Below are 18,844 nucleotides of genomic sequence, written 5' to 3'. Positions count from 1 at the left end.
CACAGCCAGTGTCCCAGAGTGCAAAGAGCAGACCAGAAAGCATGCCCATTACCTAGGAGTCCCCCGAAGGTGATGGCAGGAGAGAGAGCAGCAAAGTAGATGAAGAGAACGGCTGCGAGACACTGGCTGTGCAAGGCGTCTCTGATGTCACTGAGGTATTTGGGGTACCTGCGCTTTATGTCCCGAACCAGACCTCCAAAAAAGATCCCGGTTCGCTTCAAAGGGTCATCCTCAGCTTCCTCCTCTTCTTCCTCAGCTTTCACTTCACACAGCTCTGGAGGTGCATGGAGGGCAAGGCTTCAGCAAGGAACACACCGGGGCCCTTGGGCTGTCCCTCTCCCCAGTACCTCATAGAACAGCACTAGCCTGGTGGGCCCCCTGCAACAGCACATCCCACTGCCCCCAACTGTCCCCAGCCACCAGAGCTACCCACAGTCACTGTCCTGCTCCCCTTGCCCCCACTGCAGGAGCCAGGCCCTGCTCACCCTTCTGCCAGGCTCTGGGAGGGGAGGGCCCAATGGTGCACACAGGGCACTAGGCACAAACTTGCCCAAATGTGAATGGAGAGACCTTTGGCTTCCTGAGCAGTGCCCTCCTTCATGGACTTCTGCTCCCTCTCCTTCCTCTTCTTCAGCAGCAACTTCTGGAAGGTGGCAATGGATTTAAGCAAGTCTTTCCCCTCCACCTCTGATGGGGGAATGACAATGCTGCAGTCCAAGAACTCGTTGATTGCATTGAGGAGGTCTTGACGATCATCTGCCATGTATGCAGCCTCATGGAAGTGCTGGAAGGGGCAGGGAAAAAGAGAGAGGGAGAAAGCTCAGACCAAGACTGGACCCAGCAACTACAGCCTGGAAAGACAATGCCTGCTGTGACCTTTAGAGTAACATTCTCCCCCTCCATCCCCTACTCATCTCACTACTGCCACTCTGTGACCCACACTCCTACATTCCACCTCCTGTTTTGAGGGAGAAGATGGGTAGAGCCCTAAAGCATCACAGTTATAAAGCACAAGAACCATGAACTGAGCAAGGAGCATAAGAGACTCTTGGGAGTCTCCACATGGGAGACAGAAAGAGATTGAGAGAATAGGCATCTACAGCATGAGGGAAGCCATGCAAAGGAAACTAGGCAGAAAAGGGGAGATATTTCTGACAGCAAGAGCAGGTTAGCAAGGAGGGACTAAGGAGACCAGGCAGGAAGGTGCTGACAAATAGGTGGAAGTGCTGCAGTGCCTCTGGAACATGCCTCTAGAGAAAAGACTGGAGGATGATGAATGAGTGAACAGTCTGTAAAGGAGGCAGGGGACAGCTAAGGTCCCTGCAGCACACAGACTCCCTGGAGCCACAGCTTCAATGTAAATGATACTGTGCTCTCTCCATGGCGCCAGGACTGTGTAACCTTGCTGTGGCCAGCCCTGGCTGCAGCAGCTGCTCTTCCAGCAAGAGGACCAGAGACTCAAATGAATGAGGTCAGCCCACAAACACAACACTGAAACTGGAATGGCACCTCACCTCTTCTGGCTAAAAACACATTCTCAGCTGAGCCCCACACAACTTCAGGGAATGAATCTTTCAGTCTTGCTGCCTCTAATGCACTTTTTCTGATTGACCCTTTTAGTCTCCAGTTCAGTGAAAGTTGTGCAATAGAGGCAGTACTACAGGAAGGTTTGTTACCTGCTTATATTTACATGGCACCAGCAGGAAGGACCTGTGAGCCTCTGATCCTCTTGTGCTGGATGTATGCAGCAGATGCTCAGATTGTCTCTCCTTTGCATTTAACTCCTTACCAAGGTAATGAATTTCACTGCCATCTGGACAGACAGGGGACTTCTAGCAGTGCACTTGCTTGGCAGAAAAACCTTCCTGTCTCCTCATCTCTCCTACATGGATGTGCTCTTCTACATGGATGCCCCAGCCATGGGAGTCAGCTAAAAAGCTTCATCCAAACACCTGAAAACAGTCCCCAGGAACTGCTGGGTTTTTTGTTAGTGTGGTCCAGGCGAGGTGCCATGGTCACAGACACCACTTAGCCTCTCCACCTCTCTGTGAAATGTTGACTGAACATCACTCCTCTAACCCTGGGTCATTCTTTTCTCCTCTATTACATGTGGTCCCTTTCTTCACCCAGCCTAGCACACTGACCCAGCCAAATAAGTGTCTGTCCTACTCTTTCCTCTGCACTGGAGCATTCTACCTTGGCCAGCCCTGGCTGATCTTAAAAATCCCAGGTGCTCACACCTGCCTACCCCACCTGAGCCCTTGCACAGCTCTCCTCTAAGGACTGTCTTCTAAGGAGCCAGCAAAGCTCCCTCACAGCATCGCTGCCCATCAGCTCCTCACCTTGTCAGACATGAGGGTGGAGATTGAGCGGCCAATTTCGTGGTAGTCCATGTTGGCCTGGCTAGGTCCCAGCAGCACAAAGATGAATCTGACAGGAATTGGGACCTCCAAGACAGATTCCAGGAAGACGGCCTCATTTAGTCGGACGAAGGCCATGGTTGGCTGCTCCAGAAACTGCACACAACCTACCAGGGGGCAATGTTTGGAGCAGAGTTAATCATTGGGGTGAGCCGTACTGGGCTGCCTTTAACAGCAGAGACAGGGGTTTTGGAGGTTCCTGCAAGCCCTGCAGTTGTGTACTTTCTCCAGACCACAGACACAGCACTGAACTTCACACTGAGGACTGCCCCAAGTGCTTCACTGATCATTCACAAGCAGTGCCGCTTTCTTTAGCCTCCCAGTTAGCCCATTCTCAATCCCCTACGGATGGGCTCTACTTACACTATAAGGGGCGAAGTTTAAATCAGGAGGTTTTTTCCCACTTATGGAAGGAAACTTCTTACATGTTCCTTTTATCAAACAAACTTCTAATCTCATCAGAGAATGAAATCAGGTTTGCTTGACATGGCCTATTTCCCATAAACCTTACTGCTTGGCAATAATTACATCCATACTCTTTAGCTCTTTAGTAATTGAATCCCATATTAGCTCTGCCACTATGCTGGGCGAGAAGGATGTCAGGTTTAACAGCCAATAGGAATGGGCTCACTGTTCTCCCCTCCTTGAGCTATGAGCTTTCTCTGTTACCTTGTACCCTCCCTGTATTCCTAAACTTTTTTTTTTCCAGAGAAAAGTAAGTCGGTGCTCTAAAGACTCGTGGGTGCAAACTGCACATTTTGTTTTACAATGTCTGCATCTCGTCAGTGCTTGGCAGTCTCCTCGGTTCCTAACAGATTGGGAAGTACTCCTGCATCCTCCAGCACACCAGCCACTTCCTTCACATACCCAGCACAAATGTTTATTGAATACTGGTATTTCACTGGCATTATTACTGATCTTTCTGCCATCTGTGTCCAGCAAAGAGCTGTGCTCTGTGTCAGGCTGGCAAATCTGGGCCTTCTGAGAGGCAAAGCAAATCCCAAGACATAACCTTAGCTCAGAAACAAGCCAATGTTTAGTTATTTGAGTACTCAAAAGTGCACTTATGAACCTGATTCGGCCTCATCGTGATTAAGCATCAGTTTGGTTGAGCTGCCAAGCCTCTTTGCCTGAGCTTTTAATCTACTGGGTAGACAATGACATTTATTTTGCTTGTAGTGTAGTTAGGTTTGCTGAGAAGTTAATGCCAGCAAAGTGCCAAGAGGAATACTCTTGCAATCAGAAGGCACCAAGCCAACTGATGCTAAGCTTGCCTGCTCACAGCCCTCCTGTACAGAGAAATATGTCCTGGTAGTGCTACAGTCAATACCTGAGACCTTGCCACCAGCCAGGCCCTGCTTCTGTCAACTCAAAGCTTGCTGGTACACACAGCCAGCAGCCAACACTGGTCAGGGACAGGGCCCAGCTGCTGGCAAGGTGTTAAGAAGCCAGACAGAGAGCAGCAATGGTGAAGGGGCAGGGTGATGGCTTGGCTATCAGTCCCTCAGGCACCACTCACCTACTTCTGAGTTGCAAAACCAGACATACTGTGAGCCTGGCATGACTTCCACCCCTAAGTTGGGCCCCCAGCTCCCAGGAGCAGCATCTGTCAACCTCTTTTTTAATTCAGGAAAAGAACTAGCCTGGCACGCCACGTATTTGCTATACACAAACAGAACATGAGCCACCACCAAAGGAGGGAGTGTACCAGGCTCGCTCCCTAGCTGAACATGTATGAGAGGACCAAATATCACCCGGGAGTGAGGGCACAGGCCGCTGGGGCCACATCAGGAGCTGCACTAGTCACTGGGGGACTCTACATGCCACCTCTTACCCACAAGGACCACTGTAGCCTCTGCATCTTCAGGGATTTTCTCCATCAGCTTCAAGTATTTACGATGGCCCTCAGAGTTATGAAGATGTGGGTTTTTCTGCCATAAAGAATACAAAAAAATAAGGGTGAAGTCCCCATGCTTTGGTCTCCCTACACAGCCTCGCACCTCACTGGCACAAATGCAGCTGGGCTTGCCTTGGCTGCACACCCGATGCCTGCTTCACAGCAAGGCATCCTCACAGCAAAGGCCACCCTGCAAGTGCCAGGGCTGCTGCTGCATCTGCATACAGTGCAAAGCCAAAACTAGGTACCAAATTCATATTGCAGTGACCCGATTTCCAGCGCTCCAGGTGATCCAGTCCTTGCACTACAAGGTTTCCCCAAGAAGGAGCTCAGAGGTGGGCACCATGGCCTGCTGGCAGCCCACAGCTGTCCCCGGAGTGTGGAAAAAGACACAGTAACCCCCCAGGTCACCCTCACCTCCTTGCACTCGGTCTCGTTGGCCTTGGGGTCAGCCATCTCAATGCGTTCTTCCCCCATGAGGGGCACGCACGTGTCTGCGGTGTGGTTGTGATGGTGGTTCCCCACGATGGAGTTCATGCTGGAGCTGGAGTGGTTCCTCGGGAAGAAGCCCTCTTTCTCATCATTGGGATGGCTGAGGGGGAGAGTGGAGGCCATGAGGGGACGTGCCTCCCTTGCCACCTGGGGCTCACAGATGTGGGCCCTGAGAGCCCGCATCCATATCCACCCACCTGTGCTTCAGCAGCAGGGCACGCAGCACGTTGGCTCGATCTTCTGCCCTGATCTGGTCAGAGATGATCATGGTCTCCACCATGAGGTGAGCAATGCCAGGCAGAGTGGTCTGCTCCAAGTCAAGGAGGACGGCACCTGCCAGCATAAGGGGAAGAGCCCTGCTCCTAGAGTGCAACACTCCCCATTGCATTCACACTCTGGGGACACAGCTGTTCCACCAGGAGCCAGGCTTTGGTTGGGGTACAGATTCAGCTGAGAAATGCCCACGTGCCCCATGTCCTTTCTGTAAACCCTTGCCCCAAGAGAACCCAAAAGCTCCAAGAGGCAGTGGTAATTCTGGTATCTCCTTTCATTTCAGTCTCCCACTCTGACCAACTTGCTGACCACATCAAAGATGGGTCCAAGGCCTGCTGGCCAAGGCACAGCTGGGGGTTGCAGCTTCCATGTGCCTGAGACCAGTGAAGCAGAGTATGGAACCAACACAGGCACCCTTGAGCTAATGCAAACCCTGAAAGCAGGCTGCAGGATCTCCACAGACCTTACATGAAGCCTGGACACAGACTCTGTTTTGTGCCTCCAGTGAGGCACCTAACAGTGACAGAAGCTATCCAGCAAAACCTGTCCTAGAGTAAGGGACAAACCCTGGCCTGCTCTTCCTCACTCACCGTGGGCAATAGTCTTCCTGAGCTCCAACAGACTGCGGAAGGACAGTGAAGCCACATGGGGCTTCCCCCACCTTGCTGTATCCTCCTCCACATCCTCCTCAAACTTGATCCAGCGGGCTGTCTCCCTCCAGTGCATCTCCTGGTTCTTATCCACCACCAGCTCATTCAGCTCCACAAACACCTGGTGTGGATCACAAGGACATGAGATGCTTACAGCTCTACCACCAGCACACAGAAAGCCTCAGCTCTTTTCTCAAGGTACCGCCTGGTCTGACACGATACTGGAACAAAGCTGCCATGGTTTAACCAGAGCTTTACTGCACAGAAGCAGCCAGGATAAATTTCACTGACAGCATGGCAGGAGCTTCCAACAGCACATGGAGCACCAGAAAGCTCCAAGTCACATGGTGTGGGCAGAATGGAGAGAATAATGCAATGCAGCACCCCTTTATACCAAACTGCTGCAATTTTGTCCTCTGCCTTCTTCTTGGTGTCCCCCTAAATTTCCCACACTCTCCAGAGATAGTGATGTTACTGTGCTGCCAACTTCCACAACAACATCACCATTTCTGTGACTTTTAAATGTCTTTCCAAAAGTCAAACCTTTGTGGTTTCAGGGAAATCTCCCCTTATATTGAAAAAAGTGTATTTTCAGCTGTCATGGTAATAGATAATAGCATGAAATGTCACCCTCAAGGTCATGTAAATAATTAATTATATTGAAACACATTTTATCACTTTATAAATTGCATGTTTCTAGTGCTGATTTATGGCTTCTAAACAAGTGTGGGAGGACAGCATATGGATACCTCATGGGGCTTTCTATCCAACTTCTTCTTCTTCTTCTTTTTCTTGACAGATGGAGTTGATGCTAATTTTTTGCTTGTCCTGGTGACCTGACTCCGAGACGGTTTTTTCATCAGATGCCTCCTCACACCTGGGTTATCTTCAAAGCGGTGGCCTGAAGACATAGGAGAGGAAAAAAGGCCACCAATTTGTCTGGTGGATATACGCTGTCTGGCAGGGAAACACATCCAAGCATGTCCTTCTCTCATTAACTGAGGCTATCAAAGCCCTGGCAGTTGGAGAACTCACCATCCTCCTCCAGAATTCTGAAGATCCTTTCTGCCTCCTTTGCCTACTTTCATCTCTTCCAGAGATGTGAGCTAACCTCTTCACAGAAAAGACTTCCTCCTAGGCTGTGCAAACACTTGGGGCTTCATCACAAATGCTTTCACTCACGGTACTCAAACAAGCGGTGTGGGAATCCTCCCCATATTCCCCCAACAAAAAGCAACCTGCAGCCTTGCCTGCACAGTTCTGCAACCACACAGCAAAGGCAGGCACTTGGCTGGGCCTCGCCCCTTGCACCAGGGAAGGCCTGGTGCTCAGCAAGCATGAAGGGCAGTGAAAGGGAAGGATATTTAGCTGCTGGTCTGGGAGACATAAGGAAATATCAATGTCTGTTTTATTTAATTGTGTGACGAGACTGTAGGATAACACTGCAGCCTGGGGCTGGCTCAGAGGCTGGCAGTGAAGTCGAGCTATTGCTGCTTCTAAATGATCCGCAGTGCTGCTGTAATGCCCTCAAAAAGGTCTGAGTTAGAGACTGGGTGGCTGAGGCAAAGCCTCACAAAGGCTGTTAAAACTGCTCTACAGACCCATCACTGTGCTGCTGGCTAGCCAGTGCCCACCAAAATGCAGCCACAACCATGCTAGCCTTTTTGCAGAGCCAGAGAAACAGCACTGGGCAACAGCCTGCCAGGGAGAATTTCCCTGGCCACTATCCAGAGACAGCAGGTGTATCTTTCTCAGCACAGACAACCCACAGGAATGTGGAAACCCTCAGAGCCTCATTACAGGATGGGCAGGCTCACCCAACTAGATTATGGAGTCAGGGCTTTGGTCCACTGCGGTTTGCTGGCTGTGCTTGTAAGACAATGCAAGGTCTTCTCCCCAGCAGAGCAAGGGCAGCTCTCCATTGGCTGGGGTGAATGTTCTGCTTGTATATATCTTTCTGCAACTAGCTTCAAGCCCTGCAGCTTTAAGGGTATGAGAGACAGTAAAAAGCACAGAGTTTTAAGTCCGAGTGGTCTCTCTGATGTTGCAGAAAAATATCTGTATACCTCTGGCATGGAAAGACACACCCAGCATCAGGCCAGGCATACCACGGCCTTGCACCTTGGAAATCTGGGTCGCTAAATTAAATATAAAATGAATCAATACTGAGCCCGAGGGCATTTTCCCCCACTGGCTGCCCTGCTGATGCACGTCCTGCTGATGGTGGGACTCCTCCCTGCTCCACTTACTGCGCTGCAGTGTCGATAGGAGCCAATACTGGCCCAATAACCACTAGGAACGTTTCTGGGAGCCGGGCACGTGTGGGGCTTCCATGGAGTTTCACATGGATTTCTCAGCTCCTGCACGCACAGTAGCCACTTCAGCACACTCAGTATGAGCTCATGCATGAAACAAGCATCATGCAGATGATCTTGGTATCTGGCACCTTTGCTCCAATCCCTGCAGCTTCTGATTCTCCTATGCACCCTGGGACTCATTCTGTCTGTGTCCCTGGAAAACCAGGGCCCAAGTACACTCTACCCAGCAAGACAAAGGACAGCAAGCTTTCCTCTCAGCAATGGTAACTTACTACACAGTGCTCTTCAACAACAGCCCTAGAAAGCATCGACAGTCTTAACCAGACAATGGCTGAAGATAGATGAAAAGCAAGGAGCCACGTTTCCTGACAGCCCCTCCAGTGACTCCCACACTCACTGACAGAGACAGGAATCAGAGTGCTGCAGGGTCAGAGAGCATCAGTGAAGGCATATTTCCAGAGCCCTACCTACAGCAGACTAGGAGAGATCTGCTTTGCTGCTCTTCCTTGGTAGTGTTTGTGGTTATTGAGATGCCAGCTGGGGGATAAAACTCTTAGGAGCAGGGTGGGCACCTGGTCTTAATTTAGGAGAACCACTGGCTCTGGGAGTCCCATGCAGAACCCAGCTGAAGTGCTCCAGGCTGCTCTACAGAGACCCTTTCTGCGTCCTGTCAGATTGGTGCCTTCCCCAATAAAAGTCAAGCTCAAGAGAGCACCTAATGTCCTAAAGACAGGATCTTAGGCTGAGACCAAAGGGTGATATGCTCAGGGCATACATCTGTCCTTCTTGCTTGAAGCCAAACTCCCCAAGGAGTACAGCTCTTGCTGTAGCTCCTCTTCAGTGCTCCCCAGGATCTGAGTGTGAAGACAGTGATCTCAGAGGACAGAGAGCAATTCCTATGGTAGCTCCACTACAATGAACTGGTATGTCACCCTCCCACACAGCATCTCCTACAGTCTCTTCCAGAAGATGATCTCGTCATGTTAGCTTCCACAGTCAGATTTCTTCAGATGAGCAAGTTCCTTTTCCACCAGCTTAAATCTGAATATGACAAATATGACTGCACTGGTTAAAGTCTTGCCCAAGAATGCCTGTGCTAGCAGACAATTGCCTTCAATTTACACATTCAATAACTCCTGCTCCCCTCCTTTCATTTCCCTCAATCCACAAGAAGGCAGACCAGAAAGAGGCATCCGAGTATTTGTATCAGTACTGGAGAGCAACCTGTTATCCTGGCATTACAAGGATAATGCACACTGCCCATCCATCCCAATGGTTAAGTTATAGCAAGAAAAAAGAGATTTTAAACTCAAACTCTTGAAATATATAAAAAGACACTTAAAACTCAGATTCTTGAAATATTTAAAACTAGACTAAATGAAATGCTAATCAACATACTGTAAGACACAGCCCCATGCTGGTTTCTGGAAAAAGCTACTGCCCTGTCCTGCACAGAGCCCAAGTCTCTCCTGGCTGATGCCAAGTTCGATGTGATAGGGATAACTCATCCCTGCTGCCAACCAGGTGTCCAGGTCCAGCACTCCCCACACTCCAAACACTTAAAAGAATGCAAGGAGACCAAGGACTCCATTCTGTTCAAATATATTCCTCCTGGATCTGAGTAGGTCCTGGAAGAGGCTTTGCCATGGAGTAAATACCTGGGCAAGTGGCACTGGCTGAAAGTGAGCTGGCTCTGCACAAAATAGACTCTGGTGTCTCGCCCATGTCCGACTATGACATACCTCTCTGCAGGATTAATCCACAATGTGGATTCATTATACAATTAAGAGTTTACTGTACAGAGCACCTACAGTATTAGCTGTAGCAATCAATGAATGTGTTAACTTCTAGAAAGTCTATCTTCCCCACTTTGTAAGTGATGCATTATCACACCTTGCAGAGTGATCTGCCCCTTCTACCTTCCCAAGAATATCCATGTTTTCCAAGGTGAACCTGGAACAATTTCTTTACACTTTTAATTTACAGTTCATTCAGCTTAGGACAGCTGATGGGACCAATTTGCTCCAGGTTTCTATTTTGAACTTTGCTACTATTACATGCCCTATCAATTTACAGTAACAAGTAGCAGAGTTGTTACTGTAACAGCCAGAAGCTAATCCCCACTAGCTGGTCCCTGCAGAAGCACATAGGCAGACGTTTTTTTCCTGAAGGCTTGTAAAGATGGAACATATGACAAAGAGAACACAATGCTGTGACTCAGGCAGGGCAAGTTAATTTTTTTGTCTGAGATCAAACAGTCTGTGGCAGAGGCAGAAGCTGAACCAAGGCATCCTGAGTTCCAGTTACAATCACTCTGCTTTCCCACTCTTCTGTGTAAAGCTGTTTTGTGGGCTAGTTCTGGGGCATCACCCTCCCTTGTGCACTCCTAAAATCCCTTGAAAAATTAACACATAATCCAGACGAGGACATTTGGACCCATGAGCCATGGCTATGAACAGTATCACTCCCAAGGTGGGCCACCTTCTAGCAACATGTACCAACGAAGGACCCCCGTGAGAGATGGGAGTGAAGCTCTGGCTTCTGCACAGTCTCCAAGACAGCTCAGAGATTGCTCTGCAAGGGATGTGAAGGTACAGACACAGATGCAGAGAACAGGAAGACATTCTTGACTCTCAAGATTCCTATTCTCTCCTTCCCTGCTTTTCCTACTCTTGCTTCCTTTCTTCCTCTTTTCTCGCATCCAGGCACCCCAGCCAGCCTGCCATCAGCTAGTTTCACAGCCATGTTCAAGCATGCAGATACAAAGACTAGGTTATTTTTTTTCCTCTTTGGGCAATTAGGCTACAGTGCAGAGCTAGAACCTGATATCCACCTCCACTGTCAGATCCGCATCTTGACTCAAATTCCAGCAAAAAGAGCAGCAGCACACTGTCACCTTGTGCTACTACAAATGGAAGGGGAAATCTCTTTGTCCTTACACACCTCAGAGCAGCTGCTTTTTCTCTGCCCATGGCATGGACCACATCCTGATAAGCACAAACAGCAAGATGCAGATGCCTCTGGAGCTGCTCGAGTGAGACACACAGAGGAAAGCACCTCAGCACTACAACACAGATTTGTACTAAGACCTCACACAGACACACAGGCATCAGGCAGCTCCTCTGGTGTCCCCAGACACACAGTGGGGCAGAATGTACTTCCTCTAAACCAGAAGACCAACCTGACATGGAGAGGGTACAGACAACAAACACAGGAGGGGGTTATGCACTGTAGCAGGGGGCTCTGATCTACAGCTGCAACCATGGGGTCGCTGCTCTGGTACTTACAGGTGGGCTCCCCGCCTGGGTAGCCCAGGTGGTTTCTGATGGCCTCCCATAAATCAAAGTCTTCAAAATTAAAGGCAAATTCATCAAAGTCTTCATAGCCAAGTGAGTTGCGAATACAGGTGCTTGTCACTACCTCCGGGCTGCTGCCCCCTTCTGATTCCTTTGCTGGCTCCTCTCTCTCTTGAAGGGTTGTCATGCTGTCCTTGTGAAGGTCAGGGGTCAGGTGTCATGAACGACACGCCTTCAGATGAGAAGCCAGGACAGCCAGGCTGACGTGTGGGAAGCAAGCTGCCCCACTGGGGGGATTCACCACAGCCCTGGGGCCAGCCCCGGTGCCTCGCTCCCCTGCTCACAGGGCATGAAGGTGCCGGCTGCAGCAGCCCCGAGGACTGATGAGGCTCCAGGAAGACTGGCTCCACCCAGGGATGCTTCTGTGGGGGGCTGCCCACCAGCTCCTCCAGAGCAGGGTCCTCGCTTTTCCGCAGGGTCTTGTGCCAGATGCCCAGGGATGCAGCACCAGTGGCCCGGGCACAGCCAGGCTGCATGTGCAGCACCGCTTGTCTCCCTCACTCCCCTCTGGTGTCTCCCTCCCTCTCCAGCCTGCAGAGCAACCTATTGAATTCTCCATGTCCTCAGGCCCGGAGCATGCATTTCCATGACGTCTCTTGTCTCTGTCCTCGTGCCACGCACAGGGGCAGTCCCCCTCTGAGGCGCTCCAGAGGAGGCAGCTGCCTCTGCCTGGAGAGCAGAGGAGAGGGAAGGCTCCTCACCTCAGGTTTTCTGCAACAGCAGAGCTGGCAGCGAGTCACAGAGAGGGCTGATCGCTGAGAAAGTGTGTCAGGAGAGGAGAGAGCTGAGTCTCAGGGAAATGCTGGGAACCCTGAACTGGAGAGGACAGGGGGGTGGGTGGTGGAGCAGGCATCCACGGGATAGGTGGGAGTAGAGATGCTGAAAACATAAAGATCAGCAGTGTGGACAATGCAAAGCTAACAGAGATGAGACACTGATGGAAAAGAAGGATCTGGGGAACAGGAAGGTGAGGGCCAGGTCCTGTGGCAGGCTGAAGACCATGCCTGAGGCTGCTAGGGGAGCGCAAGAGAAGCACGGGACAGAGGGACACACGCACTGGTAATGCAGGCAGTGTGGTAAAGCCTCACTTTTCATGCCATCCAAGTCAGCAGACGCCAGCATCTGGGCCTCGGCCTCGTCTGTGGGGACGCGCTGGTACGCCGCGCTCTCCAGGGTGGTCATGCTGCCGATGCACATCCTCTCCTTCAAGTCATAGGTGACCCGCTGGCCACTCGCCACCTGGCCCCAGGCCTTGCGCTTCTCCCACCCACGGGACAGACGCTCTCGAGGCCCAGGGGGGCTGTAGGAACCAAAGAGACTGACAGTAGTAAGCAGGGTGAATGAGAATGGGCAGTGCCCTCAGGAGTTGGGGTCCCATGGCCCAGCCCTGACCAGCAAGCCTCTGAGAAGGAGCAGGGCCAGGAGTCAGCTCCTGCAAAACCTGAAGGCTGCTCCTTCTGCTCCTCCTCTTCCCTACCACAGAGTGGGATCAGCTTGTGCCCAGTGTCAGGGACCTACCCCTGAGTCGACAGCCTCATGGTCCCCTCCTAGGGCTCCCCAGCCTGCAGCTCAGCATGGCAGCACCAGTTAGCTGGGAGGAAGGGTACTGTACAGCCCAGGGCCTCTAACCCTGCACTACGGGGATCCCATGGACACAGGGAGGTTGCAGGAGTCCCATGGAATCATCATCCCACCGGAGAGCAGCCCTCTTGTTCACAGATGCTCTCCCTCTGGGACCCATGTCCCTTCTGACTCAGCAGGCAAGTTCAGGCTAAGCACAGCCACTGCCCCTGGGGACAGACTCTGTGCAGTGACCTTGAGCCGGGAGAGCAGCAGGCACCGCTCACCTACCTGTGGAGAGAGGCAGGGCCCTTGTCCTGCAGCAGGTCAGCAAAGCGAGGCATGGGGGACAGGATGCCACACTCCTCCTCCACGTGGAACTGCGCAGGAGCCGCAGTGCTGCTGGACTCCTCCTCATCGCTGCCGACGGTGAACTGCAGAGACAACAGCCCTGACAGCAAGAGCTGGGCAGGCAGCCTTCACCCCGATCCCTGGCACACAGATCGTCCCCAAAATGGGCCACAGTGGCTTTCCCCACACACCCCATACCCTGGGACTGCTCAAACTGAGCCCTCCACTGTACTATAAAACTTAAGAACAGACACACTGATCTTCCCCCATGGGTCTTACAGCCCCAAAATGCTCATGCACACCCACCCCTGCATCCACACCAAGCAATGACTTATCTGTCACTGTTCTTTGGTGACCATCCCTACTAGGGAAGGACAAAAACACTCTTCCCACAATACTACACAGCTACAACTTCTTATCCCTGAGCTGCATACTTGCTGGCACCCTCCTACCACCTCCCTCCATACTCCAAGCCCCACCCAGACAGGCATGTCCTGGCCTTGCCTTTGGTTTGCTTGGGGACTCCAGCTTAGGGGATGTGTCCTTCCCACGAGCTTTGGCCTCAGATTCTGCAGAGATTTCTTTCTCCTGGACCTCCTCTGCCTCAGACTCTCCTTCTTCCTCTTCTTCTTCTTCCTCTTCTTCCTCCTCTTCTCCTCCCTCCTCGTCCTCTTCCTGGATGGTGGGGGTCACCTCTGAGGGAGGTACTGAGGTTTTCTTCTTTTTCCTCCTCCTTTTTTTCCTCCTGCTGGCACGGGGTGGCCTCTTTTGGAACTTGAGGGCAGAAGGGAGGTGAGTGGAAAGGGGATGATGGATGTGGTGCGAGGTTTGGCGGTGGACTGAGAGAGAAAAAGAGAGTCAGGGGCAGGAAGAGGCTGGGAGGAACCTGCCAGGCGCCCCTCCAGGAAACAGCATGGTCTGAAGATCAAGGGCCAGGAAGGGCAAGGAGAGCCACCAGCCCACAGGGACATAGCAAAGCTCTTTCACTGATGTGGCAGGCTGTGTCCAGCTTGGGATAGGTGGGGACACAGCCCCTGTGCAATGCCAAACCACCCCAACACAGTTCCACTGCCCTGGGGAAGGCAGCACTCTCCCTGTGTTGCCAAAAGCCATTTGCATGGCTGTGCAGAGCTGCAGTGACCTGCCACGGGCAACATCCCCTTCCTAAACATGGGGAAATGTTTCTTGCATCCTCAAACAAGCATAATTTGAGCCCTTTACAAACTTTTTAGGGACATTAGTTAGTGGTTAGGCCATGGCTTAGTGGTGAACTTGGTGTTAGGTTTACAGTTGTACTTGATGATCTTAAAGGTCTTTTCCATCCTAAATGATAACGATTTCTTTTCTGCACAATGTTTCTTTGAGTTGAATAGATGTAGCTTATTTATCCCCCAGGCTTTGACAGAAAGTTCCTCCTACACAGCCACAGGAACAACAGTGCAGAAGTAACCTAAGTGCAAATCCCAGGTACTTTGAGTGCATGTGTTGTACCAGCCTCTGAAATTCAGGTTCAGTTAGGAGGCTGTCTTTTAAAAACCAGGGTAAAGAAACAGGGCAGAAGGACTTTTCTTTAAACTAATCTACAAAGAGAAATTCATACAGGCTTGACCTGGGTGTCATGGGAATTACAGAATGAGAAGAAATTAAGGGCATTTCTGAGCCTTCATTCCAAAACAAAGGCAGCACACCAGGCAGGGAAGAGGGTAAGCTCAGCATCCCAGTGTGAGAAAAAGAGAAGCCATTGCTGCCAGGGCTAGCTGCTGGCACAAAGCCTCCCACGGACAGTCTGCAGGATGCACAGGTCCTGGGGCTGCACCCAGAGAGGCTGAAATCAGGGGGGCACCAGCCACTTGGCAAGGGAGTGTTGCTCGGCAGCTCTTCCTGAGCAATTGTTTCCAGACGGTTTAGATTTGGTTCCTTCCCAGCTTTCCTGTGACATGGCAGCAAAATCTGTTTATAGTGAAAACTACCTTCAAAGGACATTTTCAATGTAGGCTGTAACCTTCTCCCTGGGAGAGCCAGGCAGGTTCATTGTTCTGCTGTCATGTTTCCTTTCCTTTGGTTTCTCAAGTCTTTTCTCCCTTGTTTCCCCCCTTGGGAACAGCAGGGATATTTCACACATCCCTCTGGTTCAGAAGAAACAGCTTGTGGCAAGATTAGAGGAGATTTAGAATGCTCAGACGTCTGCACATTGGAAAGAGTTTGGGGTCTTTATAAACACTTTTCTCTCAAAAGTGTTTTTTTCTTTGACTTAACTGGGTGTACCCTATTTCATTCACAAGATGTGGAAGACAGACCCTCCTGTCCTGCTGCTGTACTTCCACAGCATGCCACAGGTAGGTTAGGCACGAATTTCTAATACAAGAAGCAAGGAAGACCCCAACTATACACACATTGCTCCTTCAACAGCACAAAGCTGCTGATGAGGACACAGCCCATCTTTCCCATCTGGCTCGTTCACTTCAGTCCAAGGCAGAAACATTTATGTTTTGGATCAGAAGGAAACTGAAGCCTTGGGCTGCAGGGAAGGGCAGTGATGGTGCGTGATCTGGCACAGAAGAGAGGAGTACTGCTCTTCTCTTCATCCCTGCACTCAGCCCTCCTTGGGTCAACTGGTCACATCTCCACAGAGGTGGTCTGGAGGTGGAAAGAACACATCTCTCCCAAACACAAAAGGATTCATCCCTCCCTTTTCTTCCTCCTTGTCCTCCTGTGCATCTAGTCCCTGCCCTCCCTCCCTGCTCCCTTCCTTGCACTGCCTGCCTGTATGGAAAGTTACTGCCAAACTAGTGTCCCAGATGTTTGATTACATTTCTTGGTGAACTTGATACAAGAGATATGAAAAAGTAATTTAGATAGGGAGCCCAGAAGGAAGAGCCTACATATTAGGAATTCCTGGCTTTGACCAGAGCAGGAAACATTTCTAAGCCCAGAGAACATTCACCTCTATGGGCTGGTATGTTATCTTTAAAAGTCTAATGACCTAACCAGATCTTCCAGCTTTATTAATACAAACTGCATAAAACTTTTGATAACCAGGGTTGATGTAGCCCTAGACAAGAGAAATACATCAGGAGTTCAGAGGAAGACAAGTTTGATTCTGACAAAAGAAAAATTATTCTCCTATTAATAAGGGAAAAACCCAACCCCAAACAGTACAAATCTCTAGTCAAATTTCCAGAAAGCTTCTGCCATGCATGCTCAAGCAGATCATCCATGTCCTCCAAGCCAACCCGCACACCTGTGCACACAGGCAGAGCTTCTGAGCAGGTAATTCCTACAGGACAGGAATTCAACCCACAGCAAAGCTATCAGCACCTTGCAGCCATGTGCACGAGTGACTGTGAGCCCAGATGGGAAGTGTTATTTGAATGGAGCCTCTGTAGAGAAATGACACAGGCAGAAAAACAGCAGCTGAGGTGCACTACAGTAATAGACTTTACCAGCAAGCTTTTATAACAGCCATTGGAAATGAGTGGCCAAGCAGAAAACAGCCTGGTGATGTACTTGGGACATAATGTTCCCAAGGTTGTAGCTCATCAAAGCCAAGCTGGAAAAGAAGCAATATGTGACTGTGGAAGGCCACAGACTGGGAAAATCTCCCAACCACTGCTACGTGTCTGCCACACAAACAGGCTGCTGGACGGGGGCCTCTTCCTGCCCTTCACTGCTGTTACTACAAAGTAACATAACCCACCTACACCAGGCAACAGCTTATGGTCACTCTTGTCAGTACATTCTCATCTAACACCCAAAGTGACTTTGGGCCGGCCAGTTGCCTTCACCATGAAAGAGCAGATAGAGAAATAGATATGCTGCTCAGATGAATTCAGGTGAGATAACTACAGCACTTTAAATTCACACTCCATTTTTATTTTGCAGTTCCTTTCTTTGATCAGATAAGCCCAGTGGATTCTCGAGTGCTATTTAGAAATACACAGGCATGTCTGACTGGAGCCATCTGCTTTCAGACTGGGGAGGACAGCCTGGCTTCTGGTCATGTTTGGATGTTTCTTTGCAACCACATGGAAGAAAAATTGTTTTAGAACTGGAAAATTCAACCTGGGGAAGCAGCTGCAGAGGTCTCAGAGACTGGTCTAGGAGGTGAACGAACACCCTGAGCTGAGCTACGGCTGCTGGGTGGGCTGTGCAGTAGCTATGCCTATGGAGACAGAGAAAACAGGAACAGACTGGAAACAGGCCGTGGGCACTGGTGCTAAACTGTGTGTACATAGCACCTTGGGAACGCTCTGGAGGAAGGAAGTGAATGGCAGGCTAATACAATCTGCAGTCCTGGCACAAGGCTGCAGAGCACTGGGACTGAGTGAGGGCCGGTGGTGAGGGGGGAAAGGGGTACAATGTTTCAAAACCTACATACATTCAAAATCTCTCTCACTGTAGCTGCGACTTTGCTTCTCCAGATTGCTTGATGCTGACTTGCTTATCAGGTCCCCAAATCTCTCGATTGACAAAGTCTTATCCAAGTCCTCATCGTCCTCGGCACCAGGAGAGGCTTTCTCTGCGTCATCTCTGCCCTGCACAGAAACCGCCAGGTAAGAATCAAACACGGCAGACCCCTTAAAGCCCTCTGGATCCTCCTGCCCTTCCAGCAGCCCGGCTTGCTAAGGAGCACCAGGCTCCATACAACAGGCCTGGGGCACAATGTCTCACATAGAGGCACAGCTCTGCTCAAAGCCAAGTGCCAGAACAGACCATCAAGCTCCAAGGCACACTCTGCAGGGATACCTTAGTGGTCCTCCTCACCTGTCTTGAGTTGCAGCTATCAAGGGAGTATGCCAGTGCCTGTTTTTCTCGTTAGAGGAAATGCGTAGCTTTTGTTTGGCTGGAGTTTCTCTCTCCTCAGATTTAACTGCTGCTCTCTGATCTTCCCTTTGCCCAGTCTGCCATCTCTCATTCTCAGACCTCCTCTGTATTTCCCCTTGGGAGACAGCATCCCTGCTCTGGAGAGTTGCCCTTGGGTCAGTGACCACCCTGTGCCTTCCCACCTCCCCTCCACACATCTAGAGACTCCTCGTTACTCTTGGATGCCTTCTTCAGGCTTTTCTGCCCATTTTCCTCCTGTTTCAGGCAATGGGAACTTCTCTGCCTTTTGCTGGTGGAAGTGCCCTGACATGAGCATCACCAGGTGCCCGCTGGCCTTTTTTTCTTTCATTCTTTCTTTCTTTCTTTCCTTCCTTTCTTTCCTTCTTCCTTTATCCTGAGCAGCTGCAGCTGGTAAAATTTTCCATCAATATAGCCGAAATGCCAGTGTGGAGCTGTTGTGGACTCCCGTGTTTCCATGGAAACAGGAGGAGGCCCAACTGTGACAAATCTGCTAGGCAGAAAGAGGGAGCAAGGCGGCTTTAGCTGAGAGATCCCTCTCCTCGCATCACTGTTCTTAGCTATGGCCTAGGAGCAGCTTTGTGCTGTGGGTGAAACAGCTTCTCCTTTTGCCTTAGCACAGGTGTCCCAAGCCCAGCCCAAATAGGGACAGTCTGTTGTCAAGCTGATCGGCTCCTCCTGTCAC

The 18,844-nt window shown here is 50.6% G+C and overlaps 1 protein-coding gene across 1 annotated transcript in view; it reads right to left on the bottom strand.

The window, feature by feature from the left end:
* The window catches only part of SLC4A3 (solute carrier family 4 member 3), a gene marked incomplete at its 5' end in the record, with an annotated part of 28,626 nt that overhangs the window by 9,450 nt on the left and 332 nt on the right, over positions 1-18,844 (bottom strand). Inside the window, 12 exons of the mRNA XM_084209337.1 lie at positions 53-274; positions 571-784; positions 2,343-2,527; positions 4,255-4,351; positions 4,735-4,909; positions 5,007-5,142; positions 5,673-5,853; positions 6,482-6,633; positions 12,495-12,706; positions 13,258-13,400; positions 13,822-14,156; positions 17,696-17,852. Coding sequence (XP_084065463.1) covers positions 53-274; positions 571-784; positions 2,343-2,527; positions 4,255-4,351; positions 4,735-4,909; positions 5,007-5,142; positions 5,673-5,853; positions 6,482-6,633; positions 12,495-12,706; positions 13,258-13,400; positions 13,822-14,156; positions 17,696-17,852 — 2,209 coding nt within the window. The remainder of the gene's footprint in view (positions 1-52; positions 275-570; positions 785-2,342; positions 2,528-4,254; positions 4,352-4,734; positions 4,910-5,006; positions 5,143-5,672; positions 5,854-6,481; positions 6,634-12,494; positions 12,707-13,257; positions 13,401-13,821; positions 14,157-17,695; positions 17,853-18,844) is intronic.

Source organism: Fringilla coelebs, assembly GCF_963513975.1.
Source record: "Fringilla coelebs genome assembly, chromosome: 7".
NCBI classification, from domain to species: domain Eukaryota; kingdom Metazoa; phylum Chordata; class Aves; order Passeriformes; family Fringillidae; genus Fringilla; species Fringilla coelebs.
This window is presented reverse-complemented; position numbering and strand designations above follow the sequence as displayed.